Source organism: Passer domesticus, chromosome 5 (assembly GCF_036417665.1).
Source record: "Passer domesticus isolate bPasDom1 chromosome 5, bPasDom1.hap1, whole genome shotgun sequence".
Classification (NCBI taxonomy): Eukaryota; Metazoa; Chordata; class Aves; order Passeriformes; family Passeridae; genus Passer; species Passer domesticus.
In genome coordinates this window covers 54,733,143-54,751,748 of record NC_087478.1, presented here as the reverse complement: position 1 = coordinate 54,751,748, position 18,606 = coordinate 54,733,143, and the positions used below count along the sequence as shown (strand labels likewise).

General features: G+C 39.4%; 1 protein-coding gene across 1 annotated transcript; it reads left to right on the top strand.

Annotated features, from left to right (window-relative positions):
- The first annotated feature begins 76 nt into the window (after positions 1-76).
- SAMM50 (SAMM50 sorting and assembly machinery component) lies at positions 77-14,314 on the top strand. The gene is made up of 15 exons (XM_064420571.1): positions 77-223; positions 1,936-2,046; positions 3,102-3,203; positions 3,674-3,761; positions 4,301-4,407; positions 6,313-6,443; positions 6,647-6,734; positions 7,224-7,352; positions 8,015-8,086; positions 9,164-9,250; positions 10,558-10,628; positions 11,037-11,104; positions 11,956-12,102; positions 13,203-13,344; positions 14,108-14,314. Exons 1-15 carry the CDS (start codon positions 203-205, stop codon positions 14,151-14,153), a joined length of 1,410 nt encoding a protein of 469 aa, XP_064276641.1. The 5' UTR covers positions 77-202; the 3' UTR covers positions 14,154-14,314.
- Positions 14,315-18,606: the final 4,292 nt, after the last annotated feature.

Sequence of the window (18,606 nt, the reverse complement as noted above, 5' to 3'; positions counted from 1 at the left end):
ATCCCGCGGCTTTACGGTGAATTCCCCGGGTTTGCTGACCCCCGGCCGCAGGAAGCGCTCCCCTGGCCCCGCCCCTTCCGCCGTCCCGGCCAATGGGCGGTGGGAGGGGCTGCCTGTCATGGCCGTCCCCGCGCTGCGGCCCTGAGCGCCCCGAGCCCGCCGGAGCCGCCGAGGCCGCGCACGCGCCGCCAGCACCGCCACCATGGGCACCGTGCACGCCCGGGTGAGCGCCGGGCCCTGGGGATCGGCCGGGGCGGGACCCGCCGGGGTGGGACCCGGGCAGCCGCCCCGGGGCCGCTCGAAGGTCGCAGGGCCCCGCGCTCCCCGCCACGACCTTCGGGCCGGGCACGGCACGGCACGGCCGGGAGCGGGGCTGGCGCTGCCATCGGGGGCCGTGTCCCGCCTCAGCCGCTCCGCGCCTCCGAGCCCGCCGATTGGCACCGTCGGGCCGGGGCAGAGAGAAGGGGTCGGAGCCCGTGTCGGTGCTCGGAGGCGCCTTTCCTTCCCAGCTCATTTCTGGTTGTTTTATAGAATCATTGATACTGGTGGCTTGGAAGCGACCTTTATGGTCGTGTGGTGACACGTCCCCGCTGCCGTGGGCAGGGACACCTTTCACTGTCTCAGGTTGCTCCAAGTCCCATCCAGCCTTGCCTTGGACGCTTCCAGGGATGGAGCAGCCACAGCTGCTCTGGGCAATCTGTGCCAGGGCCTCGGCATCCTCCAAAGGAGATAAATGTTTTACTGATTTTCTCCCTATAGAATACCTGGGTCGTTTTCAGGTCTTTCCTGAGGCTTTCCTAGAGCTGACCTCCCCAGGGGGTGGGCTGGCAAGAACGAGGCTGGGGGAAATGAAAATAGAATAAAAGTGACCCAAACCAAACAAAACCCGTAACCAAGCAGCTGAAAAAACACGGTGCAAAGAGAAGCGCCCCTGGTGAGACTTGGAGGCTGGAGCCTTGCATTACTTGGAGAGGCCGAGGGACCTCACATGCCTGAAATCATCGTGGATAGATGCACAAACCTCCAAATCCAGCTACCAGTGCTTAAAGAAGAAACATAGAAGTCTAAATGTTCAGTTTTAAGGAGGAAGAACAAATGCAGGGAGCTGCCTCCAGTTAAGGCTCTAGAGTATCTGTGACTAATGTAATTTCTGTTTCAGGATTTTTTTGCTTGCCTTCTCTGTTTTGTGTCCATCTGTGGTGTGAACTGCTAGACAATATTGTGTGGAGACAGAGTGTTTCATGCTTGTCTGAAATTTGTGGCAGTGGTAGAACCTTCTGTCTTCTTTTAACTGGATTTTGATATGCAGCAGCAATTTACTGCTCAAGAAAGCAGCTATTCTGATAAGTCTCCTTTTAGGAGTCTTTCAGGTATAATAAACAAAGCCATGCTGTGTTTCATTAAAGTGTTTGCCTCTGAAGGTCAGAACCTGAGTTTCTCGAGATGTATTTGAAAAGAATAAGGCTTAAAATAAAAGAAATACTGAAATACAAAGGCAAATAAATACATGCAAAGCAAACTAACATTCTGAGAACACCCTTTTTTATTTTACTGTTTGGCATTCATAGTCTTCTACCTACTAAAACCCAAACTAGAAAAGTGACAGCCTGAGCTTTTAGATTTTTTTAAGTAGGTGGAATTCATCTTTTTACTCAAGAAGCCTGTCTTAAAACTTAAGGCTATTTTTTGGAAGAATGCAGAGTATTTTTCAGAAATCAGTCAATGTGGAAGCTATTTAGCTTTCATTAAAAATTTCAGCAAGTAGTTAGGTGTCACATGTTCTGGTAGTACCTTTCATTTTAGTTCTCTTTTGCTTTTTTTCCCTTAGGGTTGGATGAGCCTGCTGTTGAGAACCACGGGTTTTTCTTATTTACAAAAGGCACCAATCACAAATCTGTGTACCCTATTAAATGCTGTTTTCTTCTATGCTTTCAGAGTTTGGAGCCTCTTCCAATGGCTGGGCCAGACTTTGGTGCCTTGGGAGAGGAGGCTGAACTGGTTGAAGTTGAACCTGAGAGCAAGCAGGAAATTCTTGAAAACAAAGATGTAAGTGCCTGAGCAACATCCTGAATTTTTTTGAGAGAAATAAACACCTTGGCAGTTTTTTCGGCAGTTGGCAGTAATAGAAGGTTGTTATTTTGCTTTTTTATTATACATGAATACACAGAGTCATACAGATATTTCTGATAGAGTTATTATAATCTGCATAGTCTCTTTTACAAACTCTGGTATAGAATCATGGAATTGTTTAAATTGGAAAAGACCTCTAAGATCACAGAGTCTTAACTGTTAACCCAGCACTGGCAAGTCCAGCACTAAACCATGTCCCAAGTGCCACTTCCACATGATTTTTCATCCCCGCAGGGGTGGTGATTGCCCTGGGCAGTCTATTCCAATCCTTGACAACTATTTGAAACAGATTTTTTTTTGACATTTACCCCTAAAATTATCATTCACTGAAAAGATTGGAAAAATAAGGGAAATGCAATCACTGGACCCCATTTGTACAGAGTAGTGTGGAAGGTGCTGTGATTTTTGCAGTAAAATTGTCTCATGTGATTATGTGTCAAAATGAAAGTATAAAACCTCATAATGGGAGTGATTTTCAGCTTCATTTCAAACTGCACTGCTTCTGTGGTAGTGATGATTTTAACAGAGTTTAAATATTTGTGGCTTGTATACTTGTTTGATTTTCTTCTTTTAATTCTTTGCTTATGTATAGCTGATAAAAGAAGTAGCAAATAACTATGACTAACTACATAATTCTGTCTTATGTACTTACTACTTGTGTGATTTCTGCAGTTGCTTCTTTGTCCATACAACATTTATAACTGAAACCCCAGCAGCTGCAGTCTGTCAGTGTTTCTTCTGCTACAACCAGTGTTAACTTTGGTGTTAGAGATCTCTTTTCTTTAATTTTTGTGTTATGGGAACAATGTCCCAGAATCTGAGAAAGCAGTCATTTCTGATGATGTAGGTTAGCAGGAATTAGCCCTAGGAATCATCAGCGTTTCTCACAATAATTTTTGTGCATTGATGACCTTGATCCTCATTATTAGATGCAAATCCAGTACTTGTGTGTAAAGATTTGTTGTGTTTAGGTGGTGGTTCAGCATGTGCACTTTGATGGACTTGGAAGGACCAAAGATGACATCATCATGTATGAAATCTCTGATGTTTTCAAGGCAAAAAATCTCATTGATGTAAGTGTTGCAGTGAATAACAGACTTGATGTTTAAAAATTAATTAAATTTTTTCTCTCTTTTTCTTGCTTTGGGCAACTCCCTTCAGACATGGGGCAACTCTGTCAAGAACAGGGGCCCCCTAAATAAGGTGTAACTACTGGAACCTATTTGGATAACTGTTTTAACTATTAAAGTAATTAGGAAGCAAACTAACAAAAGTTATGAAGGTATTGAGCCAGATGCTCTGGTTTTAAATTATTTCTGCAGATGCAAGTGTTAAAGTGGTCGTGTTCTGTTTTGAGGGTGCACATGTGTGTCTTTATATACAAAATCTGTGAATATTTTGCAACTTAGCTGCATTTTAACTAATATATCCTCATTATTTTTTGCTAACCTGAAAGACTCAAAGGGACGAGATTATCTTGAAAGCCCCTTCCATCCCAAATATCCTCTGATTCTATGACTGAGCAACTTTTCTCATGCTGTAGGTGATGAGAAAATCACATGAAGCTCGTGAGAAGTTGCTTCGTCTTGGAATCTTTAGACAGGTGGATGTTCTGATTGATACCTGCCAAGGTGTGTATTCCCTTCTTTATCCTCACCTTTATTCTCATATATTCATACCTGTAATATATATTTCCCTGTGTAATATCTTGGACATTTTTTGTGTGTGTAATTTAGTCTTGTATACCTTTATATATATTTTAGATTAACAGGTGGGTGTGCTGTGGATACAAATGCATCTACATCAGTTATCCCTATAAAGGAAATCTGTTTGCATATATGTGTATGTCCATGAGTGAATTTTCAGCACTTAAAATGATGACAGTAAGCTTTCCTTAATCCACAGTTTGAAGGAACGTGTGAGGGAAAGCTTGAACATGTGTCCTGTACTTGTATTGCACATCACATTGGCATGAAATGATTAAAGCTGTAATCCTGTGATTGGGTCAAATTCTGCACTCACATCCAAACATCCTTTTCTCAAGCCATTTCCCTTTGTAGCATGGACTTCTTTATGCCTTAACTCAGTTTACAAATAATTCTAGATACCTTCTGTCTGCAAATTTAAAATGTCTGTTTAGAGATAACAGGCACTTCATTTATTTATTTAGGAGATGATGCCCTTCCAAATGGTTTAGATGTGACCTTTGAAGTAACAGAATTGAGAAGGTTAACTGGGAGCTATAACACCATGGTTGGCAACAATGAAGGCAGCATGGTATGGATTACTTCAAATTATTAGTAATACCTTTTGATATTCCTCTTACTTTCAGTTTCAAGCCTGGCAAGGAAATGTGGTGATCCAGTCTTGATCCAGCCTTACTAAGGCTTTGTCAGGCCTTTGTGCCAGGCTTTTATTCAGCAAAAGCCTGTTTTGAGCTGGGGGGCAATGCTGTAGCTTCCAGCTCAGCATGTTAGTTTTTTAATTCTTGACACTTCTTGAATTATTTCTTGCTACTATTTAAAATGTTTCATCTACTGGAGAGATTAGTAAGGAATTTGGCATTTCTTTCTATAAGATATACTTGAAGTATTTTTCTTCTCAGACAAAATTATTTATGTTTGACTTAGAAATTTTTCTTGTTTTTCTCTTTTAGCCTGGTATGAATTATTCTGGGCTGTAGGTTTTCATGAATTCTACAAACTTTGTAACTTGTTTTCATGTGACTCAATTAAAGATGCGTCAGATTAAAATCTTGTATGAACCAATATTTACCAATTGCCCCAGGAAGTACCAGCTGTACTGCTGGTCTGTGAATGTGCTTTTACCAGAAGTGCTGCTGTGAGCAGGTGGTGCTTTCAGGTGCTCATCCTGCCCCCTTTTTGCCTTCTCACTTGCACAGGGCAGCTGTGCTTGGGGCTGGTGGATAAGCCAGATCAAGGGACTCATCCTTTTCCTCTTAGGGGTATTTTTAACCTGGATAAGATCCCGCATGACTCAGGTGATGGTGTTCTGCATGTGCAAGGAGAGTTGGAACTGGTTGAGTTGATAGCTGCTTATGCAGCTCCGCTGCCAGGAGCCAGGTCCACGGTGTTGTGGCCTGAAGGAAACCAGCAGGGAATCCTGCCTGTTGCTTCCAGTGCTGCTCAGAACTGACTGAAAGCTGCTTGGGTTTTTCTTTTTGTGCTCAGCTTCCTCTTCTGTTTGATTTTAATTTATCACAGAGAAGTAAAACTTGTGAATGCTCTTAAAAACAAGACTTGTGTACACTGATATTGGCAACCCAGATTATTTTTCCTTAAGGGTTGAATAGATTTATTTATTCTAATCCCTTTAATTCAGCTGAATCTTATACATCTAGTACTTCATACTAAAAGCCTTTTCTTTTTATGGCATAATAGCCATGATTACAAAGCTCAGGTTACTGGTTTGCTTCCAACAGCTGCCAGACAAAGGCAGTCAGGATTTGGTAGTTTTTTAGTATTCTTTTTCAATAGAACACAAAACAATAGTACAGTGGTGGTGTCTGTGTTGGGAGGAAACCTACTTCATCTTTTCTGTCACAGTGGCAAGAGCTGCCTGAAGGATGCAAGGAATTTATGCAAAATAGGCAAAACTGTTTCAGCAGTTTCTGGAGAATTGTAGAATTGTGTTGTGTCACCATCAGGTCTGGTTGCAAAAGGATCTTGGTGCTCAAAACAAAACTACAGGGAAGTGGCTCCAAAGGGTTAATTTTCCCTTGCTTTAGTTCTGATGAACCCTCCCTGATAGGAGTTTTTCCTGAGGATCAGTGGGAGAGTCTGCAGTTGCAGAGCAGCTGCTTGTTGTGCCAAAGATTTGTTCTCCAGAGCTTTGAGACGGGCTTGGAGATTTTGCTGGAAATAACATCAGTACTGATGGCTCAGTGATTAAGTCAGTAGCTACTAAACAGCAATAAAAATTGGATGTTTGATTGTAACTTGCACTGTTGGCTTTTGCTGCCAGTGCAGAGAGAAAACTGAGAAAAAAACCGCATTCAGTTGCAAGTATTTTAAAATATCGTAATTTCTAATTTTTATGATGTCTCTGTCTTCAGCATATGATTTAGATGCAAGACAGCAAAAAATATTAAATGTTATGGTGTGGGGAGATTTTTGTTTGTTTGTCTAGTGTTTTGGAGGATTTTTAATTTATTTTCTGTAGGTGCTTGGGCTCAAGTTCCCAAATCTCCTTGGACGTGCAGAAAAGGTGACCTTCCAGTTCTCCTATGGAACAAAAGAAACTTCATATGGCCTGTCCTTCTTCAAACCACGGCCTGGAGACTTTGAAAGAAAGTAGGGGATGTGTTTTTCACTACTTCTTTTTTTTTTTTTTTAGTGAAGGAATATAAAACAATTAATAAGATCATCGAGTAAGAATTACATTTATTCTTTCCTGAGGGTCTGGTAATGATGTAGCAGAGCTGGTTTCTTAAATTTTTGTAGTTGTACCTTTAAATAGTTTCCCTTTCAAACCTGCCAGTAATGTTGTGTTTCAGTTTTTCAGTTAATGTATACAAAGTAACTGGACAGTTCCCTTGGAGCTCTCTTCGAGAAACAGACAGAGGAATATCAACAGATTTTAATGTGAGTGTAGCACAAGTGTAACACATGCTTCATTTACATTTCAGTTGGGCTCTTGGAAGTACTTCTTTTACTTTTTGAATAATTGAATCAATCATGCACAGGACTTGACTTTATTTGAAAGAGGTCAGTGATTTGAAAATGGCAGAGGTCGTGCATCTTGGAATTTTTTGTTACAGTTCAGTCTCATTTTGGCTGTATAAAAATGCCAGTATGTTTTTCTTCAATTTTTTTAAAGGTATCATTTCATAGCAGCAGCTGACTGCCTCATTTACTGTATGAGCTCAATTCAAGATATTTTTCATTTGGAATGGATTAATTAGTGCGTATCTAACTCTCTTGGCTGGAGCAGAATTAGCATAACTGAAATGAAAAAGGGTTTCTCTCTGTTTCAAGAAGTTTGGAAAGAAAGCCATAGACTCAAATATAAAAAAATATTTATTTTAATTTTGTAACAATTGTTTTAATGACTTTCTCAATTCTTTATTGTAGTTTCCCATCTGGAAGACCAATCACACAGTGAAGTGGGAAGTTGTGTGGAGGGAGCTTGGCTGCCTTGCTAGAACAGCATCCTTTTCTGTTCGAGAGGAAAGTGGACACTCTCTAAAATCTTCTCTCTCTGTAAGGCTTTTTCACTATAATATTTTAAAAACACATGACTTTGAGTCATCTCATACTTAGGAGTGATACCAAAGGAGCTTTTTGTCTTTGGAGGGAATGTGTTTTCCTTCAGACATCTTTTGCTGTGTCTGATCATTGCCATGGAGTAATTCAGGAGGCCCAAAAGGAAAACAGGGAATTAAGGGAACTACAGTTCACTGTTAGGCTTTGGCTTGTTCTCCCTCTGTCTCACCTGCTATCTCTTTTTGCAGAATTGCTTTGTTTTGTAGCAGACAGGAAGAGTTAAATTTCCTCATCCTAAGCCTTTTGTAAACATTCTCTCCAATGCCAGCTTCTGGTCTCTTGATATCTTTCACTTACAGCTTGCAAACTGTAGGAGATAAGCTCTTTGCAAACTGGTGGGTTGCAGCTGGGCTGCTGCTCTGTTTCTGGTGCATGCCATGTGCAGAAAATATAAACGTATGCGTTTCATGTGGCCTGTAAATGTCAAACAAAGCCAGTCTGTAGGAGTATTGTTCCCAAATCTATGTAGCTACACTGATCTTAGCTGGAGCTGTGCTTGTCTTCCACTGTTTGCACAGTTTTGGAAGGAAAATAATGATGTCACTTCGAGGCATTCAACAGATATAAGAACCTAACCCAAATTTTTTTCTTCTTTTCAGCATGCCATGGTAATTGATTCCCGGAACTCCTCAATCTTGCCAAAACGAGGTGCTTTGCTGAAAATTAATCAGGTAGCTTAAAATCGCTTGTGCTATTATTGGGGTTTATCTATGTGTTCAAATAAGTCTTAATTTATCTAACTGATGTTCATGTTAAAAACGTCTGAAGTTAGAAGTTAATCTAAAATTGATTAGGAGACAATGCAGACTGGTAATTACCTTTTCTGTTTACCTAGTGTGCCTTTTAAAATCGTGAAACTTTTTTTTTATGATGGAAAATTTTCATTTGTATGGCATTAATCAAAGAGCACAGCCTCTCCATCAGCATTATTTATTAGCTGAGAGACACTATCCCTGACAGTATTTGCACTACACTTTCAGTGGGTATTAATCAGCCCTTCTTTTTTTAACACTGTCATGCACAGACTGCCAGGCTGTAGTCCTGTTGCTACTTACATAATTTCTAAGTCTGAGAGTTAAAAATTAAAGACTGGCTAAAAGTAACTCTCCGAGGCTTACGCATGTATTATTTTGGCTGAGAAGATATTTTTCCCTCTTGTTACAGTCAGAGCCTTTCTAAAAGTTGGCTTTTCTGCTGTATGGGTAATACTTCAGAAGCATTAATTTCTCTAGTGCTTTAGAGGCAGATTTGAAATGCCACTGGAACTAAAAGTAAGCAGCAGTGAACAGTTGTGAATGAGAAAAGTGGTTGTAATTCAGGGTTTAGGTACTGTCATTTGTTAGATCCTGCCTCTAACACTGAGTTAGTTCAGTCACTTCACGGGAACTGAAAATAACAAATTGTGTCATGCCCTTCTTTACCACATGAAATCGTCTCAGATCTAGGAAAATACAGTCTTGATTTTGGATGCTGCATTTTCCAGCTTCATTCTATCTTGCCTTCATTTACAAAATGGCTTGGAAAGTAATAGTTTGGTTTAATATTTGGAAAAGAAAAAAAAATGCAGCTCATTATTCTGAGGCTCAGAGGTTCATGCATGGCTCAGTCCAAAAATCAGCTGCCTCACCATGCTAATGTTTCTGTATTTCTTGTAAAGAAAAATACTACCTGTGCTGATGCAGACATGCTGAACTTTTAAAGAAACACATAATATCTGTTGCAACTTCTATAAATTTATCTCTTTGCAGGAGTTGGCTGGTTATACAGGTGGAGATGTGAGCTTTCTGAAAGAGGATTTTGAATTTCAGTTGAATAAGCAACTTTTCTGGGATTCGGTAAACTTTTTAAAGATATTTTAGTAATTGACATGAGGTTTTTCTGGGGCTATTAAACCTATGTTTTATGATTATTTTCCACTATGGATTATGAATAAGATTGGGAAAAATGGATGTAGTAGATAATTTGATTCTGTTTTCTGGAAAATGGACTATCTGTATTTTTAACTTTATGTTCCTGTTGTGCACAATCACTTGAATAGTGGGAATTTTGGAGAGAACTTGTTTCACAGTTAACCATAAAAATTATTTTCCTTCCAGAAGTGATGTTGGTCATGTCTGTTCCTTGTGGTCTTCCTTAGGAGGGATTTTTCAAAAACCTTGGAAGTTTTTGAAAAACTTAAAAGTTTTAAACCTTCATGAATATTCTGTATAATCTTGGTTTAACTTCCTTTTTAATTGAAATGTTGAATATATAACTATTCATCTTGGTATCATAGCATGTAATTGTTCCTTGTGTATAAGGTTATTGGGAAAAAATGGGAAGACTGATTTCAACAGCAGTGATTTAGTATTAGATGGAAATAGGATTTTGAATTGAAATACTGAAAAACTGAAATAAGAATTTCAGCATATCCCAGGAATGTTTCTAACTGAATTTAGAAAGAAGTTTTTTATCACATGAAGATATTGCAATAAATTCTTCTCAGAGCTGAATGGGAATTAAACAGCAACTTGCATCATGAAGATTTAAAAGTCAGGATTTACAATAATTTCTATCCCAGAGGTATTGACAATAGATGTCACTGTCTATCAGTAATACTTCTATCTGGCACAGAGACAGCAAGCAAATTATTAAATTATTTATTTCAGTGACTTGAATTGCAAAAATTACTTCTTATAGATAAAGAGTAACTCTGTAGTTTATTTGATGTTAGTATAATGAGTTGCAGAAGGTGGTTTCATGTAATTATAATTTACAGACAGGTTACAATTGTACATTTTTGGCAAGTGCTTGTTGGACTCAGTCTCCTGTGGGTTTCAAATTGCCAGGAATAATCGATGGCAGCAGTGTTGTCTTAATTCTAGATGTGAAAGACAAGAGGTGCTGGATGAGGCTGAGTGCTCCCTTAAGCTGTTGTGGAAGTAGCATTTGGTTCAAATGTGCTATATTGACATTTTCAAGACAGACCACTGCATAAAAGAAAGAGGGCAGCAGCCATCAAGAGTTTCCTGAAAATCCTGTTGCAAATCTGACATACTGGGTGTGATATCCACAGGACGTGAGCAGCTGCAACTCTGGGAGACTGATGGGAGCGCTGCCTGAGGAATAAGTACTAATAAACAACTTGTTTTTCTCTCCAAAGGTTGTTTCAGCATCATTTTGGGGCGGAATGCTGGTACCTATTGGAGACAAGCCATCCAGTATAGCTGACAGGCAAGTTTTTTAAATGTTTGGGTTTTTTTTCCAGTCAACAGAGGTATTGTATATAGAAAACTCTGCGCAAGAGAAAAACAGTGGTAGTTCTGAGGAGAATAAAATGTTTGTAATTAGCTGTAATTGCATGTTCATACTCAAGCAATTTTCATATTGGGCTGGTAAAAATCTATAAATTGCTGTGTAGTAGCTCTGCCTGCCCATATTTATGGTTGCAAAATGGTGTTTAACACCTGCAAAATTCTGTAACAGGCATAGGTTTATTCAGACACAAAGCCATATTGTAACTCTGTTCACTCTGTAGCCAATTTTACCTTCTGATGCTGGTGTTTAAAGATCACATTACTAAACCTTTTATAAAATCACCTTTAAGTGAAGCATTAAATTAAATTTATCTGTATTCACTAGGTTTTACCTTGGTGGACCAACAAGTGTGCGTGGATTCAGTATGTACAGCATTGGACCCCAGAGTGAAGGTCTGACACTTTTAAGTCCATCTCCTCTGACAATACTGTAAATATTAGCGTGTCACAGAGAGTCCTTAAACCTTGTATAAGCTGAAAATAATTACACTCGTTCTCTACTTTTGAGAAGTGTTATGGCTTCAATACGTTGTTTACAGATCAGTTCACAATGGGATAAAGCCAGGTAGTTCTTAGTTAAGCTGTGATTAATTACTAATTTTATAAAATATCTGTGTGTGTGTGTGTGTGCGTGTGTGTGTGTTCAAACTTGCACACTTCCAGTGTGTCATTTTAATTCGTAAGCATCCTTCAAGCTGGAAAAGTTTCCAAAACATGGTTATAGCAACAGTTCGTTTGATACAGCCTATGTTCAGGTAGCTTAGGGGAAAGATAATCTACTCAGCAGAGGTATTTGGATTGCCAGGAGCTTCCTCAGTTCTATTCCTTATCTGGAATAGAACTGCAGTTATCAGTGGATTCAATATCCCATATATTTTGGAATTAATAGTTCAATTGTATCAATTGCCCATTTTTATTACCAAGGGAGGTATTGCAAAGGTGGTCAGGAGTAATTCTCATGAACTGTCATGCCTCAGGCTGTTCTTGTGCGGGAAGGAAGAAAAATGTATTTCCCTTGGAAGGTTTAAAGAAATGTGGAGGTTCGAATTTTTCAAACTAATAGTGGTGAGTTTGGAGTGAGTCGGAAGCAAATGGGAAGAGTTGTAAAGGGTAGAAGTGGAATATAAACTTATGGAATGTAAAACAACTTATGGATGTTTTTGTACCTTTAACAAGTGATTCCTTCTGTATGTTCCACAGTAAATTAAAATTAAAATGTTTATTCCAATATTTTGCCCAAACAGGTGATTATTTGGGAGGAGAAGCCTACTGGGCTGGAGGGGTGCATCTCTACACCCCTCTTCCTTTCCGGCCTGGCCGCGGAGGGTTTGGAGACCTTTTCCGAACACATTTCTTCCTTAATGCTGGAAATCTCTGCAATCTCAACTATGGTAAGATTCAAAAGAATTTAAAAACCCTCTTCTCTTCATATGAAAGCAAAAAGAAGGGTTGTTCTATGTGTGTTCACTCAGAGGCACTTTGTTTATTACGTATATTTTGGTGTCTGTTAAAAACCTGCTGTTTTTAACTTATATATTTGACAAATTGCCAGTAGTTTATGTAGCTCTCTCCATAATTTGCAGCACAATTTGCAGGAAAGAGAGCCAGGAGAGTAAAGGTAGTGTTGATGAACAGTTGGTGTTTGCAGACCAGTGTGTAACTAACACTTGCTATCGTACACCATTCTGAAGGGAGAATGAAAGATAATGTTTTAGTAGGGTTCTGGTGTTTACTGGGATGAACTAAAGAAAAAGCAGTGGCATTAGATGGGGGTGTGATAGCTGATGGACTCTTTTTCCTCCCATCCCTAACTCTCTTCAGGATATATTTCAGTGTATTAATGTATGACTTTTCAATATGATTTCAGTCAGTTTTAGAATGTGATATTTGTGATATTTGATGTCTGGCTCACTTGATATAAGAAAGGTGACATCTGTATGGGAGGGAGATAATTCAATAGACTTAAAAACAGTAGAGACCCACTAAATCATAGAATAGGGTCCCAGAATGGTTTGGGTGGAAAGGGACCTTAAAGCTCATCTTGTTCTCCCGCCTGCCATGGGCAGGAACACCTTTCACTATCCCAGGTTTCTGCAAGCCACATCCAACCAGGCCTTGGACAATTCCAGAGATGGGGCAGCCACAGCTTATCTGGGCAACCTGTGCTGGGGCCTCAGCACCCTCACAGGGAAGAATTTCTGTCTCATATCCAATCTAACCCTCCTCTGTCAGTGTGACACCATTCCCCCTTGTTCTGTCACTCCAGGCTTTTGTCAGTTAGTCTCTCTCCATTTTTCCTGTGGGCTCCCTTCAAGTACTGGAGGAGAGAAGTAGAGACATTGAAGTCTTTAGTACTCATTTCTTCCTTCTCGCTAGTAGGTGCTCTAGAGTGGGACATAGAGACCAGCCAACAATGCAACTGAAATAGCAGTATTTTTATTCTAGTTATGCTCTCTTGTTATGCTACTCATCCGTTGCTGTTTGACTGCAGGTGATGGTCCCAGGGCACACCTGCAGAGACTGGCAGAGTGCATCCGCTGGTCTTATGGCACAGGAATAGTGTTGCGCCTGGGAAACATAGCCAGGCTCGAGCTCAACTACTGCTTTCCCATGGGAGTACAGGCTGGAGACAGGTTGGTTTGGCACACCAGCTTCTGCAAAGGTTCCTGCACTCCTGTCTGCTTTCTCAGAGGGAGTTGTGCCATGTGGGTTTGTTTAGTCCATACCAACAGAGACATCTCGGTGCTGCTTTCCCAGCCCGCTTTATTCACTTTGGTTGCACAGCTGGGTTAAGACTTTGCCTCCCAAGTGCCACAGTTCATTTACCTTGAGAGCAGCTCTTGATAAGTGCAAATAGCTGTGCAGCATCTTCATTTCTCATGGGGAAGTGATCACTTAAACAGCTTGTGGGGTGTTCTTAAGCCTTCTAAACCCAAATGATTGGATAAATAAATACCTGATTTGCTGTCTTTGATAAATACCTAGTTTAATTTGTTTGCTTGAAAAACAAAAACAAGTTTATAGATAAAGAGAAAAGAAGAAAAAAAATTAATTTGTTCGCAACCAATTATCCTGCATCAAACAAATATTATAATATGCAGTAAAAAGCTTCAAGAAGCCTTTTCTTCTCTGTGAGTATTGTGTGAGATATCCAGTCTTTCATACAGGAGGAGGATTGTTTCTGTGAACAGTGTGAATGTATAATAGCAATTCCAAATTATGGCTTTATTTGGAAATATAAATGATCCATACAGATGATAGATTGTCAGAAAAATTATTTAAAAAAAAAAAACTTTGTCAGCTAAAACCTTTGGAATTTGGGATAGGGAGAATTTATTTTCATTTCATTAGTAATTTATGTATCACTTACATTGTTTATTGTTTGTTTCTTTTCAGGATATGTGATGGTGTTCAGTTTGGAGCAGGAATAAGATTTCTATAATACAGAAATATTTTACATCATGGAATGAAATTGTGCTTTGGAGATGAAATCAAGACTATAACATAATTCAAAATGGTCCTTTTTCCTTGAAATGCAGATACATAGCTGAGTGATTTACCTCTTGGACTCCACAAGAAACTATTAAATAATTATGCTCTAAAGGTTCATTGTACTTCTGATTCTTATCAAAGATGGGAGAGTATTTGTAGGAGTCTATCTTACAGCTTTTAGTTCTTGGTTTTTACTTAAAGTATTAGGGTTTTGTCAGATACTGGTTCTTGGATATAGTTCACATCATTATAGTTTTATTGGTCTGCACAGCCTTCCCTCCTCCAACCACAAGTCCTTGAAAAAGCTGTTACAAGTCAAAAATTATACCATTTTAATAGTTCTAAATGAATCAAAATGTTCTGATTTAAATACATTTCAGTTATAAATAATTTCTGTTTAAATGCCTAAAATGTGAATTGCATACTGTAAAAATTCAAGTCATCTGTCTAGCACAGTAAATACTAAAATTAGAATTTTGAAAGGTTCAGGGCTCTCAACTTTGGGTGTTTTAATGCTCTCACCAAAGCTGTTGATTTATGTCTTGCAAAAGCAGCTTTTTGTAGCAGTTGCAAAAAGTGACTCCAGAGATACAAACATGTGGAACTACCTGGTTTCTCTTTGTGCCTTTCTCCTGACTTGTTGAGATGCTAATTTCATCTCCAAGTCACCTCTGACTTTATCACTTGGGATCTAATCCAGTTTATAAAGACGGACTTAGTCACTACTTCAGTCCTAGCATCTTTGGAGGTAGTTGCATACTGATTATTTTTATGTGTATCAACCCTGTGTGGTCATGCTGTGGGAATATGAACTTGGAGTGCACTTTCCCTGTATCTACATTCACTTTTTTTTTGTTGTTAAGTGTTGGCAGGTTTAAAATCACAATACAAAGAAGATTCTGGAGGAGCAGAACATAAATACATGAGCTGTTAAACTCCTGGGGTTTTTTTTCTGCTCAGCTAAAGACAGCTTTGGACATGCTGGTGCTCTGCTTGAGTTTGCTGAAAAGATCAAGACTGCCATGAAAGCTCATTCTAATCAAGTCAGCACTCAAACACTACCCTTTTTAAAGAGAACAGAGTTTTATACATTGCTTTAGCATTGGTATGTGTTGCTGTTGGTGTAATACAGTAACTAAATCTGGTTTAGTAGATAATTCTCTAAAATATGAAGGCTACATACTGGACTGTCTGGATTTTCAGAGCTCTACTTGATTAAACATCCTTCCCCCCTTAGCAGCACTGGTCTTACAGATGTTCAAAATGGTATGAATGACAGAAGTCAGCTGTTTCAAATAGCAAAATTTGATATAAAAAAACTTTTTCAGTGTGTTTATCTAACAGATACTCTAGCAAGTACATATTTAACCTAGCATTTTTGATGATTGTTTTGTTGTTATGAGATAGAATATGAAACTATGTTCAGAATGTCAACAAATGTTACTTGCTTTTTCCAGCACTACCCACATTTTGACATATAAAAGTATTTTTCATGTGAATGTTTAGATACTAAAATACTATTGGGGTTTTTTCCTCGGAGTTCAAAGTTATCTGCATTCTGCTGCCTTAAGAGTTCTATCTTGTGCACATTGTGTTTTACTGAAGGCTGCTCAACTGCCATACTTCATTATGACACAAGACCCTCAGCTCAGCTGGCTGTTTGAGAGGGCTCAGTAGTGTTCTGTGTTGAGCAGGCCTAGGGAGAGCCCCGAACTCAGTATGCACACCACACACCATGCCCGGCCACAATGAAGCTTTGAGAGAGCTCTGTGGGCATCAAGGGAGGAATGGAAGAAACTGCTGAAGGCTTCTTTTGAGCACATGTTCAGACAGACCTCGCTGTGCCACTCGCCAGAGAATTGTCCAGTTGGATAACAAGAGCAAAATCATATTCCTTGAGGCTCCACCTGCATCACTGCTTTCCTACTGGCTTTGTACTAGGTTGAAAAGTAACATTTTCTTATGGCATACCACAAGTGCACAAAAGCTATCTAGTACAGCAAGTACATCTTAATTCCTCTGGAAAAAGCATCTGAATTATGTGGTTACTTCTATGTAATATTGTATGATTAATATATTTCCATTTAAATTTTGCTGCGGAGGCCCAGATACTTAAAATGGATAAGATAGAAATCAGAATTCCAGTAAAAGCTGCCATAGTGTTCAGTGGGAGAACAGCTTTGGGCAGATCTGAATCCATGTTCTTCATGGTTGTGTTTGGCCAGACTTGAAAGGATAAAAGGAGTAAGGCCTACAGTCAGAGCTGTGATTCAGAAGCTTGGTGTTTGTTTAAATGGACAGTTTTGGATATCAGTTTACCTGTGGAGTAGTGAAGGTGCTCTTGCTTTTCAGGCATGTCACTGTTGGGGAGAGCAAGGTGGCAAGGAGCGTCCCCAGACAGCATACCGAATGTGCTCGTGGCCTCCTGTTTTCATGTGAGCAGCGCTGAGGCTGTAGGTCCCACCAGGCTGGCAGAGTCCCTTCAGCTGTAGTCTTAATTCACTGCTTGCAGCCTTTTCTGGGGACTGAGGGAGGCCTGGGGAGGAAAGGATTGTTTTGGTACAAGGTTTGAAGTGTCTCAGTGATGTGTCAGGGCACCCACGAGCCTGTGAGAAGGTGGCAGTAGCATATCAGAAGTATGGGAAATATTTCCATCACCACTTCTAAGACCGTGGGTGGTTTCCAGCTGTTCTGCTTGTACAAAAAAAAAAAGTTGAAATTGCTCTTTGTATTTGGAAGATCTGGTGTTCTCAGGTACTGGTAATGAGTAAGTTTCTGTAGGGCTTGGGTAAAGGTGGAAGAGGAAACTGGGATGCTGTGAGAATGTATAAGGGGAAGATTTGCTGCCATATTAAGGCCATAACTGTATTTGATTTGAAAATACAAGCTTTAAAAATAAATTCCAGTGTTAACCTCAATAATACAGAAGCATGCTTCAGCATAAGTATCTTTGCTGTCACTGTGCCTTTTTTCACACATCTCACTGCTAGTCTTTGCAGAGGTGTACTAAACTAAGGTTTAGTACTTCCTACCTTTGCAAAATACCTGCTGGTTTTGTCAGGCATTTATATAGAAACAACTGTCCTTGTTATGCCCTTCGAGAGAAGTGTCCCAAGACTATCCCATGTGTGATCAAACACAGAAAAGTGAGCAGGGGTCAGGTTGGCTCTCCCTTCCCTGGGCTGGGTGAGCACTCACATGAAAAAGTGAATTTTTACTGTGGTCTTAGGGGCAAAGAAAACACCATGAGTCCTTTGTAGGACTATTAAGGAGTTGGTCAGATATCACGAAGATTATCCAAAACTTTGTATGGGAGAGCATAAGAAAATAACCCCAAAATTACAGAATTTGAGTGTACACTACAGTTTGTTCTGCTATTCTTGTCTTGTTTTCAACAGGGCTGGAACTTGCAGCCACAGATTCAGTAGGAATCTTCCAGGAGAATTTTTTCACAGCTTCTCAACCATGGCAAACTTGTTGAGATAGTGGATGTGTGTTTTGTGAGAGCAGTGCTAAATGGCTGTTAGCAACTGTAATGCTGTTGGGTGATTTTACTGTAATTGGGATGAGACACTGTACTGAATGTATCCTGTGCTTTCTTCTCATGTCAAGCAAAAAATGCAACCCAGAGCCAATGTCTGCATGGGATAAACAGTCTTTGTAAAAGCTTTTCAGTTAAATAGAATACATAAGAGAAGGCACCCTGAAGTAAATCAGTGGCATCAGTTAGGTAGTACATTCCTGCCTCAGTATTTAATAAATAACATTATTAACCCTGCCCCATTCCCCCCCCGCCAAAAAAAAACAAACCCCAAACAACACAGCAAACCCAAACACCAGCGATCACACCCCCAACACATTTTCATTTATCTGGCAGACCAGAAAGAAAAATTAACTGTATCTTGTCTCTTTAAAGTTTATATCCAAAGTCAGTATAGGTGGTATTATAATAGAACAAGACTTCAATGATTTGCTGGTTTAAGAGGGTTTGCCTTGCTTCAATATCTGACGAAGAGAGACCATCTATTCAATGTCACTGTTGTTTTGTGATATATCTAATTACAGTAACCTCAGGTGGTCTAAAATTTTGAAAGCAGTATAAGGTGCTATGAGGTTAAAATAAAGGAAGCAACACCTCTATCAAAAAGGTGAGCAATGTTAAAATGAGCAGATGTGGATTCAGACTTTTCAGTGTTCAGCTAAATATCAAAGTAGCAGTTCAGTGCTGAAAATAAAAACAGATTTTAAACAAGGCTTAGTTTTTTAGTGTAATTCTCTCAAATTACACGTTTATGCTCTGGCAGTTTTTGGTTGGGTTTTTTTTTTGTTTTTTTTTTTTTTTGTTTGTTTTTTTTTTTTTGTTTTGTTTTGTTTTGGTTTTTTTGTGGTTTTTTTTATTTTAT